The 21,885-nt window shown below is 39.6% G+C and overlaps 1 protein-coding gene across 2 annotated transcripts in view; it reads left to right on the top strand.

The window, feature by feature from the left end:
* Nucleotides 1-21,885, top strand: part of LOC134659236 (uncharacterized) — a 65,877-nt gene that overhangs the window by 37,784 nt on the left and 6,208 nt on the right. For both annotated transcript variants that reach the window (XM_063514874.1, XM_063514875.1), the window contains exons 3-4: nucleotides 15,117-15,212; nucleotides 21,353-21,459. In XM_063514874.1, the coding sequence (XP_063370944.1) occupies nucleotides 15,117-15,212; nucleotides 21,353-21,459 (203 nt within the window). The remainder of the gene's footprint in view (nucleotides 1-15,116; nucleotides 15,213-21,352; nucleotides 21,460-21,885) is intronic.

Genomic DNA, 21,885 nt, shown 5'->3' with positions numbered 1-21,885 from the left:
CAGTGACATCTATTGATAGTCTTTCTCAAACAATCGAGCTATTTAGTGTGTTACAACGGCAAGAAACTAACTGTCTAGTAATGCGATAGATGGCGCTTAGAATAGTTCATGCCATTATTTATTTATTTTTTTCTGCGTCGATTTACTATGTGTAAATGGATGTTTTAAAAGGTTTTTGTTGTAATATGCTAAATAAATTAGAACTATACATGTTAATTTAAAAATTGGCAAGATTTGAAATAACACAAATATATATTTAGGCCCAATGGTGCTCTGAGTGACATCTCTTGGATTTTTGTGGAACTAAGCGAGGCTTGTATGGGCCGATTACTCTATACTATACTTACTTTATGCTGTAACGGACCACTTGGTTCAATTTTAAAACGATTAAATTCCTTAAAATATGTATGGTAGTTAAGACCTTTTTGATTGGAAAGAGTCCTGTGGTATAGTTGTATGTGCTGACAAGAGTTATCGAAGGATCAGATTCTACAAATGTGCGAAATTTACCCTTTTTGCAGTGATCTAATCTTCATTCATTATGATTACTTAGATTAGATCATTAGGTCATTAGATCTCTAAGAAATGTAATGGATTGGTTAAGATCTATAATCATATTTTTACACACCGATGTTTCGGTGGCATAAACGTACCAATGCTTTATGCTAGTGATTAATTGAATATTTCCTCAAATATTATCGATATTGATTGATATGGTCCATAAATTTGTTAGTTATAGCTTACTAACATCGATGTTAAGCTATAACTAACAAATTTATGGACCATATGTTGTCATGAATAAAGAATAATAAAACGGTACTTACTATCTCATGTCATAATATTATCGACATCGACTTATAAGTAATAAGTTTCACTTGTCATCGCACCTTTTAAAGGTCAAGCAAACTTATCCCACATAGTATAGGTACATAGTAGGTAGTGTATTTATGTAACTTGCTAACTAGCTAACTATGTAAACAAACGTCACTAGTAAAATCATATATCATATTTTTTGCAGATTTTTTGACACTTATAATTAAATATGGCGATTTGTTTACATAGTTAGCAAGTTCCATAGAATGACACTTTACTGCTTATGCGTTGCGGCGAAGTGTTAACGGACCTAACTTTATTACGATTCCAAGTATTCCAACGGTCCAAAACCCGCCCTTCACTGAATGCCAGCTATCCTCCTAAGGCCCAAGGTCCTACCTATAGTACCTATTCAGTTCGATATAATTTAAAACATGTTCAATTGGAACAGAGTCGCTTTTGCTTTGTTTCGTTCCATTTTCAAACAACGCAAAATGAACTCTATTTCCTACAATTTAGGTTCAAGTTTCAGTGGCAAATTTTGGATGTTTCGTTTGTATGGCTGGGCCTTGGGAGGCTATAACGCAAGGAATTCCTTTTGTCTTCCACAAATGCGTAAATAACGGCGCCTGCGCACATCTAAAGATATATCTTATAAGATTCCGGGTTTCAGCCAGAGGTCAGCCATCAATCAATTCAATCAATCAATTAATCAATCAACAATCAATCAATCAATTTTTAGGGTCTCGTACCTCAAAAGGAAAAAACGGAACCCTTATAGGATCACTCGTGCGTCTGTCAGTCTGTCACAGCCAGTGTTATGTCTGGGCGCCTAGCCAAGGTGACAGCTTGCACTACAACCAAACGCTTTGTGTCTATTAGTTCTATTACTCTTCCACATCAGTGCGACAGTGACGGTACCGTTTCGTTCGTTACGGAGCGTAAACAATTGGCATGTTGGCTACGCAACCTGAAGGGACTATTATGTACCTAAAGTGTCATTCACTAGAACTTGCTAACTATGTAAACAAACCGCCATATTAAAATTGACACTGAATGTCAGTTTACTAGTAACTTTTGTTTACATAGTTAGCAAGTTCTATTGAATGACACTTTAGGTAATACTGAAAAGCTTTTGCTGTGAGATCAACCCTGGAAACACGAAAATAGATCAACCGACATCTTATTCTAAGTGGCAAAATTTAATGATTTGTAGGGAGTTCTTATATAGATAGAGTCGTTATCGATTCTTGACAAGACTCTAGTAGGTAAGTAGGTAGGTATCTAAAAAATAATTTTACATATTTGACATCTATCAACTATTTAAAATATTTTTTAAGTACCATAGCCGCTAGGTGGCCACAGTCTTGCACATAGCCCTAAGGAATTCCCTTTGTCTCAACCACAAACGCGTAAATAGCGGTACAGGCACATCTCTTATCGGCGGCATACCAAATCTGGATGCACTTTAGGCTATCCAGGCATTGCTAGTATTTCAGCCTAGCAACAGTATCTGATTATAATCATTTATTTACAAACAAGATATACATGTACAGTGTATTACTAAAAGAAATTAAAAACTAGCTTAAATCTAAAATAGGCCCTTGAGGCATTGTACCAAGGATGCTGGCGACATTTCCTCGCTGTATCGCAATGCTGATACGTTGTGCGAGGTAGCCGCCAGCTCTTCGGTCACCAGTTACGTCAACCAGACAGTATCTTAGTCTTAAAGATGACTCACATTACGGCTCGGCCACGACTTTACGCGACTGGCGACGGCGGCAGCGACAACCATAATAGGTGGGAACGAAAGGTCCGATCGCTGTCTCGCTCCAACCTATGGTTATCGCTGCCGCCGTCGCAAGTCGCTCAATGTCGTGGTCGAGCCGTTAGACCGGGCCGTGTCCGGGCCGGAGCGTCAGGCTCTTACTTTTCTATGACAGATCACGTGACGCTTTCCATAGAAAACGAAGCTCCGGAAACTCCGGCCCGGACATGGCCCGGTCTAATGTGAGTCATCCTAGGCGTGCCTATAGACCAGGTACGGTTCGGATAGGGAAAATTACGCGAAAGTCTGCGTAGGGGGCGCCACTCCCACAATCAGTCACAATCTAAGGGTCTACCACAAACGAGAGAGACGAAATTTTGTTCTATAATCTCTCTATTACTCTTGCATATTCGAGCGATAAAGAGGCAGATAGCTGAGTTTCGACTTCGCGTTTCCCGCTAGGCCCTTTGTAAACAAACCGCCTTGATGTATCAATGCCATAATATATCTTATTGGCTGTGAAAACTCGTGAAAAAAAAACAGTTTAAGACACAGTACCTATGTATAAGTTACTCTATGGTTTACTAAAGGCGCTAGTGCTGCACTCTGGCGGCAGAACATTGCAGTAATACTCCCTATTCAGACTGCACCAGTATTATTGCAGCAGCTCTCTCTGCACCTATATATTCTCTTTATTCGTATAATTCGGATAAATGTTTTTATAACTTAAACGATTTTTTTAATAATTACATAACTTAGTTTGGTATTAATTGACAGGTATGTATGACACTGAATAGTTGTAAATTCTAATAATTTATCATAATTTATACGTGCTGATCTTGTAATTTATTTATTTCAACTTGTAATAAAACTATTTAACATTCGTGAATTATTTCTTAACGTTGAATTTATTTATATTTTGTGTTGGCAATTGTACCATAATTGTTGTAATTGTAAATATGTATATAGGTAATCTTAAAATGCTAGATTGTAAGTAAAATTTGCATGCCTACACTCTCGGCGAGATGTGATGTTCGATTTATTCAAGATGAATGTTACCACCTAATTTATGTATCACATTTCTGGCAAATAAACGATATTTCTATTTCTATTTCGGAACTCCGTAAGCGCGATGTAGAACGCGCTAACGCCATCTGTTGCAATATGGTGGCACGACGTTGCCAGTGAAAGGAGACGCCACAGAATGTTTTTAAATGCCTTGAAAATAATTCAATCCCAAAAATGGACTATTGTGTGCAGATTGTGAGTCACAAAGAAAGCTTTTCCTTTCCAAGGTAATAAAAAGCCACTTAATTAATATGCAAAGCGTATTAAATACTTACAATGCGCATTCACGACATTACTACTGAGAATGCATTATTATGCAATCAAATGCAAATGCCAATATGGCTATTGTTTGAGTACGGGGAATCATGGGAAAGTTCAAGTGACCATAGCTTTGTTTTTTATTTGTTTTTGTTCGTATTCCATATATCCTTATTAGGTACCTATACCTACCTATTGTAAAAGACTCATTATTAACAAGCTTTTATTAGGTCGACCTGTATGTAACTAACAATGTAATGGAATCTTGCAAGTTAAATTTGATCCACTTCCCGGTTTCCGATTGAGCTGAAATTTTGCATAAACATGTAAGTCGGGTGACAATGCAATATTATAGTACCATCGAGCTGATCTGATGATGGAGACAGGAGGTGGCCATAGGAACTCTGTGATGAAACAACGCAACCTAATTATGTTAGGGGTTTTTAGAATTGTCTCGATGAGTATTAGTTGTCTGTCGTAAGAAAAGTACAGTCAGCGATAAAAGCTTGTACCAAAAATCTGGGGGCACGGTAGTGCCCCCGCCAAGACGAGCAAAGCGAAGCGCAAGGGCACTACCTACCTTTTCTCGAAGCGCTTCGTCGTTTTTTTGAACCCTCTTAACTTGGGTTTGGATTATACCAGATAAACAAAACTCTCGGGATATGATGTCAATAGTGAACTAATTAAGTATAAAAAATTTCAATTGCATAGCTCTTATACTTTGGATTTTATGAATGTCTAAAAAACCCCGATTTAGTCACTGACTCATTCACTCACTGTTGATCATCAAAACCTCTAGGGTACTTCCTGAAGTTCTAGGAAGCTGAAATTTGGTATGTGAGATAGTATTAGTCCACAAACAACAAAAAAATTCAAAAACTTGAAATTATTAGCCCCTAAGGGGGTGGAATTTTGTATGGGAAATCGATAACCGCGGAACCGATTTAAAATTGAAATTTGGTGTGTAGATAGTTATTGTTATGGGGAAGGATATAAAATAGTTTCAACCCCAAAATCACCCCGTAAGGGTGAAAAGAGGTGGAAAAAGGCGTTAGGGGGAAAAGGGGGTTGAAGTTTGTATGGGGAATCAGTAAAAAAGCAGATTGTATATAAAAGATGCCCCCCAAGTACGTATTTCAGGATTTTTAATAGTAAATCACCCGCAACCCTTTAAATCAGAAGATTGTCATAAGCAACTTACAAAAAGATGTGAAATCCCACCAAAAACATTTTCATGTAAAATGCAGGGACCGATCAACCCTTTCCGCGAGAAAAGCCTTTCAATGGGCGTCCCTTACACACGGCTAACACATTATAAGACTCTCCATTTTGAACTGCAAGCCCATTCATTTGACTTACCCTTACCGAAAAGCTCAGCCAAAAATAAGGCTAGCCCTTTGCAATTGCTTACCGCTAGCCTATACGCCTTGCAATCCCTTAATAAGGGTTACCCTTATCATTAAGCGCTTTTTATAAAGCTTTCCCTTTAGTATTGTCGTAGTTTAGCCTTGCGTGAAAGAGACAGGATTAGTATATATCTACGCTAGTGTATGAAAAGGAAAGAAAATGGAATGGAATGATTGTATAGGTTATCGACGTGGTTTAAGGTTTAAGAAACAATTAATGCGAGAGTGAGTGATGTTAACTTGTAAAAGAACAAAAATACAACATCCTTACCTTCAGCTTGTTGCCGCATAATTTACATTGGCTTTTGTTCGTTTCCACATCTATCTATATATATATATATATATATATATATATATATATATATATAAACAACCGTTGCCCGCGACTTCGTACGCGTGGATTTGTATATTGGTGGTTATTTATATTCTATAAAGTAGCTTAGAACATTATGCAGCAAAAGGTAGCAGTAGGGACGGTTAATCATTTGTTAATTTAATTATTATACAATGCATGAGATTTGTCTATCACAACCTGGCTACGCAGTTTCAAGCCCCTAACCCAGCGGTCGGCAATCTGCGGCTCGCGGGCCGCATGCGGCCCGTAAACCCGTCACTTGCGGCCCGCGAGCCTCCCTGACTATTTTTAACCGACTTCAAAAAAAAAGGAGGTTCTCAGTTTGACCCGTATGTATGTATATGTATTTGTTCGCGATTATCTCGCGTTTGGCTGAACCGATTTTGATGCGGTTTTCAGAAAAGTTTTTCTTACTTTCTGGAGAAGGTTTTAGTATACCTAGATCCGAGCTGATGCTGAACCCTGGCTGTACCTAGTGGAACTCAGGTTTGGTGCAACATACGCACACGCTGTTTTAGTCATCCGACACGTCTTGATGAGCACTTGGGAGAGCAGTACCCAAGATAGAGCTGATGCTGAACCCTGGCTGTACCTAGTGGAACTCAGGTTTGGTGCAACATACGCACACGCTGTTTTGGTCATCCCATGCGTATTGATGAGCACTTGGGAGAGCAGTACCCTAGATAGAGCTGATGCTGAACCCTGGATGTACCTAGTGGAACTCAGGTTTGGTGCAATATATGCCCACGCTATTCTGGTCATTTGATGAGCACTTGGAAGAGCAGTACCCAAGATAGAGCTGATGCGGAACCCTGGCTGTACCTAGTGGATCTCAGGTTTGGTGTAACATAGGCACACTCTGATTTGGTCATCCGACTCGTCTTGATGAGTACTTGGGAGAGCAGTACCCAAGATAGAGCTGTTGCTGTACCCTTGCTGTACCTAGTGAAACTCAGGTTTGTTGCAACATAGGCCCACGCTATGTTGGTCATCCGTTATATCTTGATGAGCACTTGGGAGAGCAGTACCCAAGATAGAGCTGGTGCTGAACCCTGGCTGTACCTAGTGGAACTGAGGTTTGGTGCAACATAGGCACACTTTGTTTTGGTCATCCGAATCGTCTTGATGAGTAGGTACTTGGGAGAGCAGTACCAAAGATAGAACTGATGCTTAACCCTGAATGTACTTAGTGGAACTCAGGTTTGGTAAAACCTACTATTTTGGTATTAATTACTTTTTGGCAGAAATTTGGTTTACGACAGGATAGGGACTGGACACGTATAGGGGTGCCATATAAAAATTATTTTGTGCTTTTCAGTGGGTTGGTTTTTTGAAGGCTTTTTTTTTAAGAAATTATATTACGTTATTTTGTTTTGGTTTTCTTTTTGTTTATTTTATTTATTTATTTTATTTTTTACTTTTTAGTGATAAGTACTTCAGTTATTTTAGGTTTTGGGCTAAAATACTAGTTTGTTAGGCTCTCCACTTAGTTTTAGTGTAATTCAGTAGGTATCTATTAAGTTATTTTGTTTTAGTTTTCTTTTTGTTTATTTTTAATTTTTTATTATTTTTTATTATTTTATTTTATTTTTTACTTTGTAGTGATAGGTACTTCATTTACTTCAGGTTTTGGGCTAAAATAATAGTTTGTTAAGCTCTCCATTTAGTTTTGGGCTAGTAAGTAACTACCTACTAATGTTGGTGATGGCCTAACTCGATGATAATCGCGACAAAACACAATATGACATTTCGGTGCCAAACGATTTGTATGTACATATATTGCTCCCACTCCCACTGCCAGTCCCACTTCCAGTCCCAGTCCCACTCCCATTCCCAGTCCCAGTCCGAGTCCGACTCCCACTCCCACTATTTTATCTAAATCGGTTTCAGCAACTTAAATTTTTTGGTAGGTATACAGATAGCATCGCCACCTACCGGGTCCGATTGGTTTTTCAAACCTTCTCCAGACTGTAACAAACACTTTTCTGGAAACCGCAGGCGGTTTGAAAAAAGTTGATCGACCCACCTAGTGGAACTCTGCAACATAGGCACACGACGACAAGTCGGTTAACCAAAACAAAGTGTGCCTATATTGCACCAAACCTGAGTTACACTAGGTATAGCCAGGGTTCAGCATCAGCTCTATCTTAGGTACTGCTCTCCCAAGTGCTCATCAAGATGTGACGGATGACCAAAATAGCGTGGGCCTATGTTGCACCAAACCTGAGTTCCACTAGGTACAGCTAGGGTTCAGCATCAGCTTTATCTTGGGTACTGCTCTCACAAGTACTCATCAAGATGTGACGGATGACCAAAATAACGTGGGCCTATGTTGCATCAAACCTGAGTTCCACTAGGTACAGCCAGGGTTCAGCATCAGCTCTATCTTGGGTATTGCTCTCTCAAGTGCTCATCAAGATGTGACGGATGACCAAAATAGCGTGGCCTATGTTGCAACAAACCTGAGTTCCACTAGGTACAGCCAGGGTTCAGCATCAGCTTTATTTCGGGTACTGCTCTCCCAAGTGCTCATCAAGATATGACGGATGATCAAAATAGCGTTGGCCTATGTTGCACCAAACCTGAGTTCCACTAGGTACAGCCAGGGTTCAGCATCAGCTCTATAATGAGTATTGCTCTCCCAAGTGCTCATCAAGATGCGACGAATGCCCAAAATAGCGTTGGCCTATGTTGCACTAAACCTGAGTTCCACTAGGTACAGCCAGGGTTCAGCATCAGCTCTATCTTGGGTACTGCTCTCTCAAGTGCTCATCAAGATGTGACGGATGACCAAAATAGCGTGGGCCTATGTTGCAACAAACCTGAGTTCCACTAGGTACAGCCAGGGTTCAGCATCAGCTCTTTTTCGGGTACTGCTCTCCCAAGTGCTCATCAAGATGTGACGGATGACCAAAATAGCGTGGGCCTATGTTGCAACAAACCTGAGTTCCACTAGGTACAGCCAGGGTTCAGCATCAGCTTTATTTCGGGTACTGCTCTCCCAAGTGCTCATCAAGATATGACGGATGATCAAAATAGCGTTGGCCTATGTTGCACCAAACCTGAGTTCCACTAGGTACAGCCAGGGTACAGGATCAGCTCTATCTTGGGTACTCCTCTCCCAAGTGCTCATCAAGATGTGACGAATGCCCAAAATAGCGTGGGCCTACGTTGTACCAAACCTGAGTTCCACTAGGTACAGCCAGGGTTCAGCATCAGCTCTATCTTGGGTACTGCTCTCCCAAGTGCTCATCAAGATGTGACAGATGACCAAAATAGCTTGGGCCTATGTTGCACCAAACCTGAGTTCCACTAGGTACAGCCAGGGTACAGGATCAGCTTTATCTTGGGTACTGCTCTCCCAAGTGTTCATCAAGAGGTGACGGATGACCAAAATAGCGTGGGCCTATGTTGCACCAAACCTGAGTTCCACTAGGTACATCCTGAGTTCCACTAGGTACATCCAGGGTTCAGCATCAGCTCTATCTTGGGTAGGTACTGCTCTCCCAAGTTCTCATCAAGGCGTGTCGGATGACCAAAACAGCCTGCTTATGTTGCACCAAACTTGAGTTCCACTAGGAACAGCCAGGGTTCAGCATCAGCTCAGATCTATGTATACTAAAACCTTCTCCAGAATGTAACAAACACTTTTCTGAAAACCGCATCAAAATCGGTTCAGCCAAACGCGAGATAATCGCGAACAAATAAATATACATACATACGGGTCAAACTGAGAACCTCCTTTTTTAGGGTTCCGAAGCCAAATGGTAAAAAACGGAACCCTTATAGATTCGTCATGTCTGTCTGTCTGTCCGTCTGTCCGTCCGTATGTCACAGCCAATTTTCTCCGAAACTATAAGAACTATACTGTTGAAACTTGGTAAGTAGATGTATTCTGTGAACCGCATTAAGATTTTCACACAAAAATAGAAAAAAAAAACAATAAATTTTTGGGGTTCCCCATACTTCGAACTGAAACTCAAAAAAAATTTCATCAAACCGATACGTGTGGGGTATCTATGAATAGGTCTTCAAAAATGATATTGAGGTTTCTAATATCATTTTTTTCTAAACTGAATAGTTTGCGCGAGAGACACTTCCAAAGTGGTAAAATGTGTGTCCCCCCCCCCCTGTAACTTCTAAAATAAGAGAATGATAAAACTAAAAAAAATATATGATGTACATTACCATGTCAACTTCCACCGAAAATTGGTTTGAACGAGATCTAGTAAGTAGTTTTTTTTTTTAATACGTCATAAATCGCCTAAATACGGAACCCTTCATGGGCGAGTCCGACTCGCACTTGGCCGCTTTTTTGAAAGCGGTTAATGAGTAGTTAGTTAGTAGGATTTATTAAATAGTGGTCTTGAAAATCTTCTGGGGGTTGAGAGGGCTTATTATATCGAGAACAATTTTATTCAGTTTGTGGCTTGAAACATCGTAGCCAAGTTGTGAAAGACAAATGTCATGCGTTGAAGAATACCTAATTAACAAATGATTAACCGTCCCTACTGCTATCTTTTGTTTGCTGCATAATGTTCTTAGCTAATGTAGAATATATAACCACCAATATACAAATCCACGCGTAAGAAGTCGCGGGCAACAGCTAGTCATATATAAAATACCGGTGAACGGCGTCAACTTTAGGTTTTTTTTTATTCTAAGTTTGATTCGTAATCAGTAGCAATAGGTATATTATTTGCAACGGGAGTTATTGATAATATCGGCACGTGTCTAAGACTAAAGCGCCGTGACGATGCGCTCGACCCGAGAAAAGCAACAACCAATCACAACTCTTTGCCATTGAAAATTGAACCGTATTTCAACAAGAGCGGCTTCGATCATTTATTTGGAAGCGCGTGAAAGCCGCTCACATCAAACCGCCGTCGCCGACGATCGCTCGGATTCGAAGTAATGTGTGTTTTATGAACAAGGTAGACGGTTTAAATTAGCACGCTTCTATGCTGAAAGGGCTTCCCTTATATAAGGGTATAAGGGTAGCCCTTATAAGCCATATGCGGAGCGGATGATAAGGGTTTTGTAAGGGTATTGGGCTACCGATTACTCAAATGGGCTAGCTTTATATAAGGGTTTTAAAGGCTTAATGAAAGGGTATCGTCTGGCAAAGGGTATGGTGAGTTAAGCCTTATGCAATACCCTTACAAAACCCTCTATAAGGGATAGCGGGCGGGTCCCTGGTAAAATGTTGCCAAGACGAAACCATAAGGCTCGCACTGACAAAAAGTTATCAGATATCTTGTAGAGCCAAGCTTCTAACTCTACAGGCCCTACCTTCACAGACTCTACACCTTAGTCAAAATATGTGGCTTGGCCGCACACGTATTGTACAACGTTTTACAGTACATATGGCACTTTAAATTTTCAACATAGGCGCGTATTGTGGTAATTACCGCACTAGGGCGGTAAAGTAGCACCATATGTATACTGTAAACAAAATTTATACAACAATGCATCAAGCTCCATTCTTTTTCCTTAAGGCTCCGTCACACAGGCGCGTTTTACGGGCGGGGCGTAAGCGGGGCGCGCCGCTTTTACATATAAAACGCTCACGCCCCGCCCGGAAAACGCGCCTGTGTGACGGAACCTTTACACCATCGTTATCTCCCTAGGAAGCCAAACGTAAAATATTGTCTCTCCACATAATAGAAGGGAATCCAGTCGTCTGTGAGATAAAATGTCTACTTCTTTACAATGGATGCCTCTTATGGTGCCGTGTACTTGAGATTTTATCACCAAAACGGCTTTGGATAATTTGGATGGCATTCTGTAGGCTTTTCTACGTTAAAGGCGTGTCCAGACGAGGAAGATTTTTCGCCAATCTGATGAAATTGTCCGATCAAATCAGGACGTGCGGGCGCAAACGCCAATTTGGCTCGCTGATTTCAATCGCCGATTATGACCGATATTACCGATAAAATGGAGGTGCGCCAGGTGCGGACGCAAATATACCAATTTGTGCCTCCAGTATTCGCCTTTGGGGGCACTTTTTTAATTTAGAACGCTCCAATATCGCCATAAAACTGAAATTGGTGATTAAATTGGAGATCGACTCCAATTTATTTTCTTATTCTATATATCTTATCGGCAAAAAATACTATCCTAACCTAACCTATGTACCTAAAAACTATTAGCACATCAAAAAACAATTTGCATATATAAAAACAGCATTCCAATCAATTTTTTTTCAAGGTCGGGTTTTAAAAATATTATAAAATTTGCCCTAGTTATGTTTCACGTACCGCCACTGCTAAAATGTGGTGTTATAGTTAAGTTTACGGTACTAAAATAATACTAATACGAGTATCATATATACTTGCACACCAAGCCTTCTATTACCGAAATATTATAACAATACTAATATACCAACAAATCTTGATAACAACATTAAAACAGCATTTCTTCTCTTTCCACAATTTCTACATAACTCCACAAAACTTTCAATCCAATCTCAACTTTATCTGTCCATAATAAGGTTGAATTTTCATTGCAAGTCAACACAAGTTGAGTACGATTTAGGATAAGTTGCCCGATTTGTCGGAAACGTGGTTTTTGTGGAGTATTTCTCGGTTCAAGTAACATACTAGTTACGGCCCGTGGCTCCGTCGGCCGTGACCGCTCGAGATGTGTAGATTCATTATTATATGTACTTAATTAGATACTAGTGGCTCTATGAGCTACTTAGACCTCGTTGTAGGTTAAAAAAAACTTACTTCGTTGGGCTACCTGCAGTTTTCATCGATTTTTGACAAGTTTTATATCGTATCTCCTAGTTTTTCACCACAGATAGAATTATAAGACAAACGGCTATCAGTTCTTCAATCTTTTATCTCCATTTTTGTCTACCGGATTTTGAAAGAAATGAATGCTTATTTTATATGATTTTTTAAAACATTTTCTAAAAAACACTTTTTTCGTATCTAGTTTGCTGTGAAGGATATTAGATATTACGAAATCTATATGTTTGGGTTCGTCTTCGACGTCTCGAAAAACGGGCCCTAAAACCAGTTTTTTGGCCTAAAATTGTTCAACTTTAATGCCAAAATATCCCGAAGACTATGAATGTTAAAGTAAATATGGGATACTATATTGCTTAAAGCTGTTGCTGTTAATATGATAAGCTACAAAAAACATTAGAAAACTAAGGGATTCAGATCGAAGGTCATTGGCGTGGGGGATCCCCTTAAGTGCCTTTTATCAATTTTGTATCTGTGCGTGTCTGACCTAGGGATTGCAATCCGGTCTGGTTTTGAATCCGACCGGATCCGGCCGGATTTAGGCGTCAATCCGGCGGATCCGGCTGGATCCGGCCGGATTGGTATTGGGGATTACAAATTCACCAAGTCACGTATTTTATTAGGTTTTTTAGCGTTATATGCGAAGTTAAGGATATTTTTCTAATAGGTTAATAAAACGACAGTTTTAGTTTAAAAAATTAACGTTTCTATTACGTAACCACTAAGTCTTATTACAATAATTAATCAGTCCACAAATTAAAATCTTTTTTTCTCTTAAAATATCTATAGCCCCACAACTCGCACAAAAAGGTGCTTTCAATTCAACCATTTTAGTTTGAGCAAACAAAATCAATTAACGTGCATACCTATACAAGTATACATTAATACATTTATTCACACAAAACATTTTAAAGCATAATAATAACAAAATAACATATTCTATTTACTTTAAATTCGACAAAACATTTAACTTGACTGCTGAATGAAGTCTTATAAATATTTATTCATTATATTTTAAATGCAGTTAACACTTATTATAACTGGGCTATAATGGTTTGCACTAAATAAATCGAAACAAATTAAAATTAAATTATATTGTCACAACACAATTAATTAAATATAAAATAATTCAGTACTTACGGTGCACGGGAATCTAGAACGACACATATTTCGTCGGTGGAAGACTGGCAACTAAGAAACAAGTTGTTGTGTTGCTGTTTGCGAGCGGGAACGCGGCGAAAGGAGCATTAGAATAGAATTACGTTCGAATATTGGCGAGAACTTTAAATTTTAGTAGTGTTTTAAGCTGTTATTTTATATTTTAGCGCTTTGATTCTTCTTACCGTGAATTTTGCCGGATCCGGTAGCTTGAGATATGTGTCGGATCCGGCCGGATTACCGGATCCGCCGAACCGGATTGCAATCCCTAGTCTGACCCAAGTACACTAAAAAGCGAATACCTCAAGTTCTCATGGCTCATTATTTTCGTGGTAGCCATAGGCGCAGTGATTAGGTGCCGGTTCGATGCCCGTTCCGGGCCGGCGCGTGCGGCGCGCATAATGAGCGTCGGCGAATCTGAGCGCGCGAGGCGCTCGGAAATATGTGAACATGCGTTTGTGAAGAAGTGTACCGTGTTTTGATTTTAATTTTTAACAAGCAGAAACGTCTGCGAACGATGCTATTAAGCTTAGAATAAATTTAAAAGTGGAAAAATTACTGTCTTGGGTGAGACTGGAACTCACGGCTTCTGGATCGATACTCCAGCGGTCTGCCATCTGAGCCACCAAGACCTCATCCATAGCCAGCAAATCTGATGGTGAATTTCCAATATGACTTGGAACTCCGGTAGCCGTTTAAGAGCCAACGCCAACAGGAGTGGTAATTTCTCCATACAAACGTACGAGATGGGTATATTTACCTAAAATATTTAAATCTCAGCTCCTGTTTCGTCTTAAGAAGTGTAACGCTCTTACGGTAGATGTCGCTCGGGTCCCCTTGACCCATATGGTGGAAAGATTTTCTGGCTATGGAGTGCTATGGATGAGGTTTTGGTGGCTCAGATGGCAGAGCGCTGGAGTATCGATCCAGAAGCCGTGAGTTCAAGTTGAGACTTGGAAAAAAAGTGGAAAAATTACTGTCTTGGGTGAGCCCAAGACAGTAATTTTTCCACTTTTTTTATTCTAAGCGTGTGTCTTGGTTAAATATTACTTCTAAGTTTTTATAAGCTTTTATTTACTCGTAACTTGTATCTTAATGTACTATTACAGCGTATTTAGGTATAAGAGTACTAGCTTTTGCCCGCTGCTTCGCACTCGCAGGAGAGTTTTTTTAAATTTCACCCCTTTAGGTTATGAATTTTGAAAAATCATTTCTTAGTGGACCCCTAGACCTTATAAGGAACCTACTTGCCAAATTTGGACTTTCTAGTCCCAGCGGTTTGGGCTGTGCGTTGATTTAAGTCAGTCAGTCAGGTCTTTCACGTTTATATATGTGACGTTTCACGGCAAAAGGTACCTTATGGCACTTGTCGCTTACGTCGCATAGCGCCGCAATAATAATAGCGCGCGGCGGCGGAGCGGCGTTAATAATAGCGTAAGCGCCAACGGCCATAAGGTACCTTTATCCGTGGGACGTCACATATATATGTAGAAGATAAATATAATTAATTAATGTTTCCTAATGCTTGTCAACAGGGTCCGAGTCCCAGATAGATTGCACGCCCGAAGTAATGAAGGTCACAGTGCCCATGGATGGTGACCGGCAGCTCTCATACCTCGACCAGCTTAAAGGTAAGAAACGATTGACGTATATCTCAGGACGGGCCTTACGGGCACTAAAAACCGGCCAAGTGCGAGTCGGACTCGCGCACGGAGGGTTCCGCACCATCAACAAAAAATAATGCAAAAAAATCGTGTTTGTTGTATGGGAGCCCCCCGTAAATATTTATTTTATTTTATTTTTAGTATTTGTTTTGAGATACATCATTTGTAAAAATTTCAACTGTCTAGCTATCGCGGTTCATGAGATACAGCCTGGTGACAGACGGACGGAAGGACGGACGGACGGACAGCGAAGTCTTAGTCGTCCCGTTTTTTACCCTTTGGGTACGGAACCCTAAAAATGGACCTAGTTCAGCGGTGTCATTCACGAATCGTGCAGTCTAACGCAACTAGTTGCGACCAATCACGCGCGTGACGCGAACTCATCAACCAATCGCGTTTTAGCGGTGTCACACCGCTCTACTGGCCCCATTGCTCCATTCTTATTGCCCGTAAGGCTAGTCCTGAGATAAATATACGTCGATGTACATGAGATATTTACTTGTGTACCTTTAGAACAGTAAATGGGTTAAAAGTTTCTCAAACTTTGACATGTGCCTGTCAAACCTCCGTCAGGGTTAACACAATACTAATTACAATTACATTTAACAAATCATTTGTTAACGCGAAAATAGAATTTGTTTGATTTCGCCAAATTGATCCGCCGTTCCTAGTTTCCTACATGTTTTGTTTTGATAATTTTGAAATTGAAATTTTAAACAATTAATGAGTTTAGATGAAAATTGTTATGTTTGTAGAGTCTAGGTTAATCATTAATTGTAGGTAATCAATCGATTAAGTTAACATAACGCTAGAGCCTCCCTAGTGTGGCTTACATATGGTGAAAATATTCGCTGTATTTGGTACGGTCTAGGTAGCTCTGATGGCAGAGCACTGTACCAGCGATCCAGTGGTCGTGGGTTCAAGTCTTACCAATTACTCTTAACTAAATCTGTCTTCTTCTTTCTGCCCTTATCCCATGTTATGTGTATGTATGAGATTGGCTCACTTCTGGATGAGATTGGCTCAGGACCGGGACAAGTGGCGTACTAGAATAGAGGCCTATGCTCAGCAGTGGGCGATAAAGGGCTGATATGATGATGATGATGATGAAGTGGGGTCGGCACATGTTTTTATCTTCCATTCTCCTCTATCTTTCGTCACCTCAGCACTCACTCCTATTTAGGAGTGACAGATTTAATTAATTACACATATTTATGTGTAATTAATTAAATCTGTCATCTTCATCTTCCTCGCGTTGTCCCGGCAATTTTGCCACGGCTCATGGGTGCCTGGGGTCCGCTTGGCAATTCAACTATTCCCAGGTATTGGCGTGAGCACTGGTTTTTACGAAAGCTACTGCCATCTGACCTTCTAACCCAGATGGTAAACTAGGCCCTTATTGGGATTAGTCCAGTTTCCTCAGGATGTTTTCCTTCACCGAAAAGCGACTCGTAAATATCAAATGATTTTTCGTACATAAGTTCCGGAAAACTCATTGGTATGAGCCGGGGTTTGAACCCGCGACCTCCGGATTGCAAGTCGCACGCTCTTACCGCCAGGCCACCAACGCTATTTTTTTAATTAATTATATCTGTGTTAACCTAAAAGTTAAACCAGCCAGGCTTGTGGTAGAAACAGTAGGTAAAGGGGACAAACCACAATTCATTTCCAACGATATGCACAACTGGATAACCGAGTAACGAAAACCACAGTGCTGCAGTTTTAACGTTTGAAACTACGATGTGAACAGTATTGATTGGCTTGTAATTCGTTTTTACTCGAATTCCGAGGTATTAATCGTGTAAAACGGGGTGGCATTGAAATGCTGGGGCGACTTTGAAATTTAATAATAATATAATATAAACTTTATTTTAGAATAACGATATTCCATATGTATTAGTAACATTTAAAACTTAAAATCTATATTATTGTACAGATAGAAAACATATAGGTACATGAAAAATTCAGAAGTACCTTAAAGTAAATTAATAAATATTTATACACAAATGACATAATGCGAAAGTAACTATGTTTGTCTGTCTGTCTTACCTCTACACGCTTAAACCCGTGTAAATATAATGTATACATATATGTTTGTATTAAGTATTGTATTTCTCATCATTGGCACCATGCGTTTTGGCTCTACGGATTTTAAATTGTGAAATGTTATGATATGACATAAAGTACCTTTTTAGGGTTCCGTACCCAAAGGGTAAAAACGGGACCCTATTACTAAGACTCCGCTGTCCGTCCGTCCGTCACCAGGCTGTATCTCCAAACCCGTGATAGCTAGACAGTTGAAATTTTCACAGATGATGTATTTCTGTTGCCGCTATAACAACAAATACTAAAAACAGAATAAAATAAAGATTTAAGTGGGGCTCCCATACAACAAACGTGATTTTTGACCGAAGTTAAGCAACGTCGGGCGGGGTCAGTACTTGGATGGGTGACCGTTTTTTTGCTTGTTTTGCTCTATTTTTTGTTGATGGTGCGGAACCCTCCGTGCGCGAGTCCGACTCGCACTTGGCCGGTTATTTTCATAACTCTGTGCAAAGCGTGTTTTAAACAAATTAATTAGCTAATATATTGCCTGCTTTATTGTTTAATCAGTTGGTTACTACATAATCGAGGTCAGTGGCCCATTTATTACAGATATATCTAATAATTGCAAATTTAATAAACTCCATCTTAAGGTGAGATTCCATTTCCGACCGCAGCACTACTCTCCCGGCGTTACTGCAGCGGCCAGCATGCCGTCGGTGGTAGTGTCAATTTCCATACTAAAGAGCGCATTTTAACACATTCAGTGCCGAAAACCCGACTATCGGTTATTTTATGATCTCGTTCCCAGGCCGGACGACGCGATAGTCGGGATCGTGGTACTACGGCTTTATATGACGAAATTGTTGTGGCCTGGCGCGGATGTCTTGTTTGGCTGGGTGGCAATGAGTGTGTTAAAGGCCACTTTGGTGTTGCGGGTGTCCATGCCATGGACGACGGTAATCGCTTACCATCAGGTGATTCGTCTGTTCGTTTGCCACCTATATCACAAAAATATCATCCCAGCTCGTATAGGTATCTAGAACAGACCAATTCGAGTTTTGGTAGAGTAGATACTGATCTGTCAGAGTCAAAAGTGACGTAGACACTATACAGATCAGTATCACATTATAAACTGAAATAAATGTCATATAGGTACTAAGAAAAAGTGACCCAGGCTTCCAGTGCCCCAGGCTGGAAACGAACCAGCGTCCTCTGCTATCGCGGCAGGTGCCTGTTGCCACTCGGCCACCGGGCCACAGCGACATAGGCCGAATTTTTTCTTAGTATACAGGGTGCTTCCTGTAACAGGAGCAATAAATTAAACTAAAGGCTGTATTCCTCAAACTAACCAACATTTGTTCAGCAACTTTTAATAATTATGAATCCTTTAGACTTCCTCTTTTTCATACAAAATAAATATTGCCTTCAATGTACGCTGACATCAGTGTATTTGACGTTGCTTGTCACGCTTTAAACATAACAAAATTTGCAATACATTGCGTCTTAGAATAAACTTTAAAGTGTAATAAAAATCAAAACATGTGTTATTTTCAAAAGTTGCTGAACAAATGTTAGTCAGTTTGAGGAGTACAGCCTACAGTTTAATTTATTGCTCCTGTTACAGGAAGCACCCTGTATGACATTCATTTCAGTTTATAATTTATATAGTAGTGTTTCTACTTGAAATAAAAACAAATTAAAATATTTTCTGAAAATAATTTAACTTGTTCTAATACAGTATCACGTTGGAATCAGATCGAATAACTAAATCCCGAATTGGTATGTATGTCTGAAAAGCGATAAATAGCCATTTTTAAGTATTTCCTGTACAATGCTCCCACGTAGTCAGCTGGCATGTCGGCTAGCCACCATTCAGGTGTCAGTCTTGGATGTAAGCTCAGCAATGTGTCAATGTGGATGAGATATACGCGGTGGCTTTAACTGTTTTTAGGGTTCCGTACCTCAAAAAGAAAATACGGAACCCTTATAGGATCACTCGTGCGTCTGTCTGTCTGTCTGTGTGTCCGACCATTCCCCCCCCCCCCCTTTTATAATAGATAAAATACATAATATATTGTCACTAACATAGGTTAAGAGTTATAATAATAAGTTACTAATATATTATGGAAACCTTTTTCTGAAATAAATAATTATTTTATTTTATGTATCTCCGAAACTATACTGGCTCTAAAATTTTGAAAAAAATACACAAAATAGTTCTTTACCTATAGATGACAGGAAAACCTATTAGAAATGTGCAGTCAAGCGTGCGTCGGACTTAATGTACCGAACCCTCGGAACGCGAGTCCGACTCGCACTTGGGCGGTGTTTTCTTAATAATTACGTTAGATGCTGACAGGCCACGTAAAATCTAAACTGTGAAGGTCTAGGAATTTTAGAACATTTTTTTAATCTGCAAATGTGTACTCCTCTCTTTCCTTCCACACAGACTCTTATGCACTTGGGGCCACTTGCACCATTATCATGTTACCATGGTTACCAGACTTACCAGTACAACTTGACACTGGATTAACAGTTTAACCTGTTAACCCCGGGTTAGTGGGATGGTGCAGGTGGCGCTTAGAAAATAGTTACAAGAATAAAGCATCAAAAACCCTGCTTTACATGCTAGAACAATTGTTTCACACCATCCGTACCCTTGATCCATACATTTCCATACATACACCATTGTTGTATGAGAAGCGGGGCTATTAGGAGCACTTTCACTTGCTTTTTACACTAGCACGTATATGGTGGTTGCGATATTATCGTCTGTCGTGTCGCTGTTCTTACACTTACTTACAGACTTTTGTTAGAGTCCGTCTAAGCTAAAGGTGCCGCTCGGATTTAGACTATTACTATTGCAGTGTTACAGCGCGACATTACTGCCGAGTTCTGACAGCTTTTCTGCCGCAAATGTCAATTATCCGGGATGCAACATATCAATTTAAACATTTGCTGCAGCAATGCAACTATAGACTATAGACTAATAATGCATAAACGCACTAATCCCCTTGATATAAATACTGCATATTATATTTTCGCAGTCGACATCTAAAGTGTAATTCAATAGAACTTGCTAACTATGTAAACAAAAGTGTCAATTTTAGTAGGGCGGTTTATTTACATAGTCATCAGGCGTGTCTCACTCCGCGATTTCGTCGCTTTGCTACAGGTAGCTAAAAGTACATCCGTTCGGCCCCAATTTTGGGGAAAGCCATAAGCCGCGCGTGGCGCTGTCGCCACCTAGCGGCCATATTTGTGCTGATCGTAACAGACGCGTTTTGTTAGAGAGTGAGTCTTCTGTACTTAGTACTATTATTTATTCTGTGACATAGTTAGCAAGTTCTATTGAATGACACGTTAGCCTCAAGTATCTAACGGATTTATCACTAACACCGCTACTTGGCACTAGATGTCACGAGTGTCGCGACAAACGAAAAGTATTTAACAATTTTACAACTAATATTACAAGTGGAAGGACTTCTCCCAAGTCCTATAGATTATAAAATGTGACGGCCACTTAGTCGATAAAAGCGCAACCATCATATACCCGCAGCCTAGTTCCCGCGTTCGTTAGTTTTACGACATAATTATGCCAAGAAGCTAATTGTGATTTAGCGAAAGATTTAAAAATTACTAAAGTAAGGATATTGTGCAGAAAATCTGAATATCTAAGACTACTAGACTTTTTTTTCTACTTAGCCTTGATTCTTTCTACAGAGTGGCCCTAAAAAGATAATTTAACTAAACAAACGTTTGCGTTTGTGTATATCAAATCTTAGGGAGAACATTTTGAAGACAATAAATTCGTTTTATTCATGATGTAGTTTACATTTTAATTTACATTCACTAAAAGACGTTTAGGTAAGTAAGAAATTAGGGAAAAACGTGAAATTAATATTTAGTTATGTAGGTATATAAGTGATGCTCTTTTATTTATATACTTTCTTTAAAAAAACATGTTTGTATTTACAAAATTATGTACCATTTATGTAATTATTTAAACATTTAGATAGTTTTTTTAATATGCAAACTTAAAATAATTTTATTATTTTCAGACTACAAACCTTGCAAGCCAACGATGGAGGATAACGTGGCCACATTCATGTTGGACCTCCAGGACCCCCACACCTGTGGGGTCACCAGGGTGCTCAATAAACTTACCGTAAGTACATAACTGATAACATAGGTACTTTCTTTTTTTCGGGTTCCGTACTTACCTCAAAAGGAAAAAACGGAACCCTTATAGGATCACTCGTGCGTCTGTCTGTCTGTCTGTCCGACCATTCCCCCCCTTTATCTCCTAACTATAAGTAGATGACAGGAAAACCTATTAGAAATATGCAGTCAAGCGCGTGAGTCCGACTAAGCCAAGCTAAGGACTCCGATTTAGAAAGCGTTAACTTAAAAAATAAACTATCCAGCGCAAAGATGTAGCGTTTCACGGCGTTTAAATTTATGTCACGTCACACCTTGTCGTCTCAAACATTTCAGTATAATGGAATTATGCGAGCAGAGGTGCGAAGTAACCTAATTACGGCCATTGCCTTTTTTCTGAGATATTACAGACTTGTCCTTAAATAAAAAATGA

Source organism: Cydia amplana, chromosome 24, assembly GCF_948474715.1.
Source record: "Cydia amplana chromosome 24, ilCydAmpl1.1, whole genome shotgun sequence".
Taxonomy (NCBI): Eukaryota; Metazoa; Arthropoda; class Insecta; order Lepidoptera; family Tortricidae; genus Cydia; species Cydia amplana.
The sequence above is the reverse complement of the archived record's forward strand: the minus strand, read 5'-3'. Positions and strand labels throughout refer to the sequence as shown.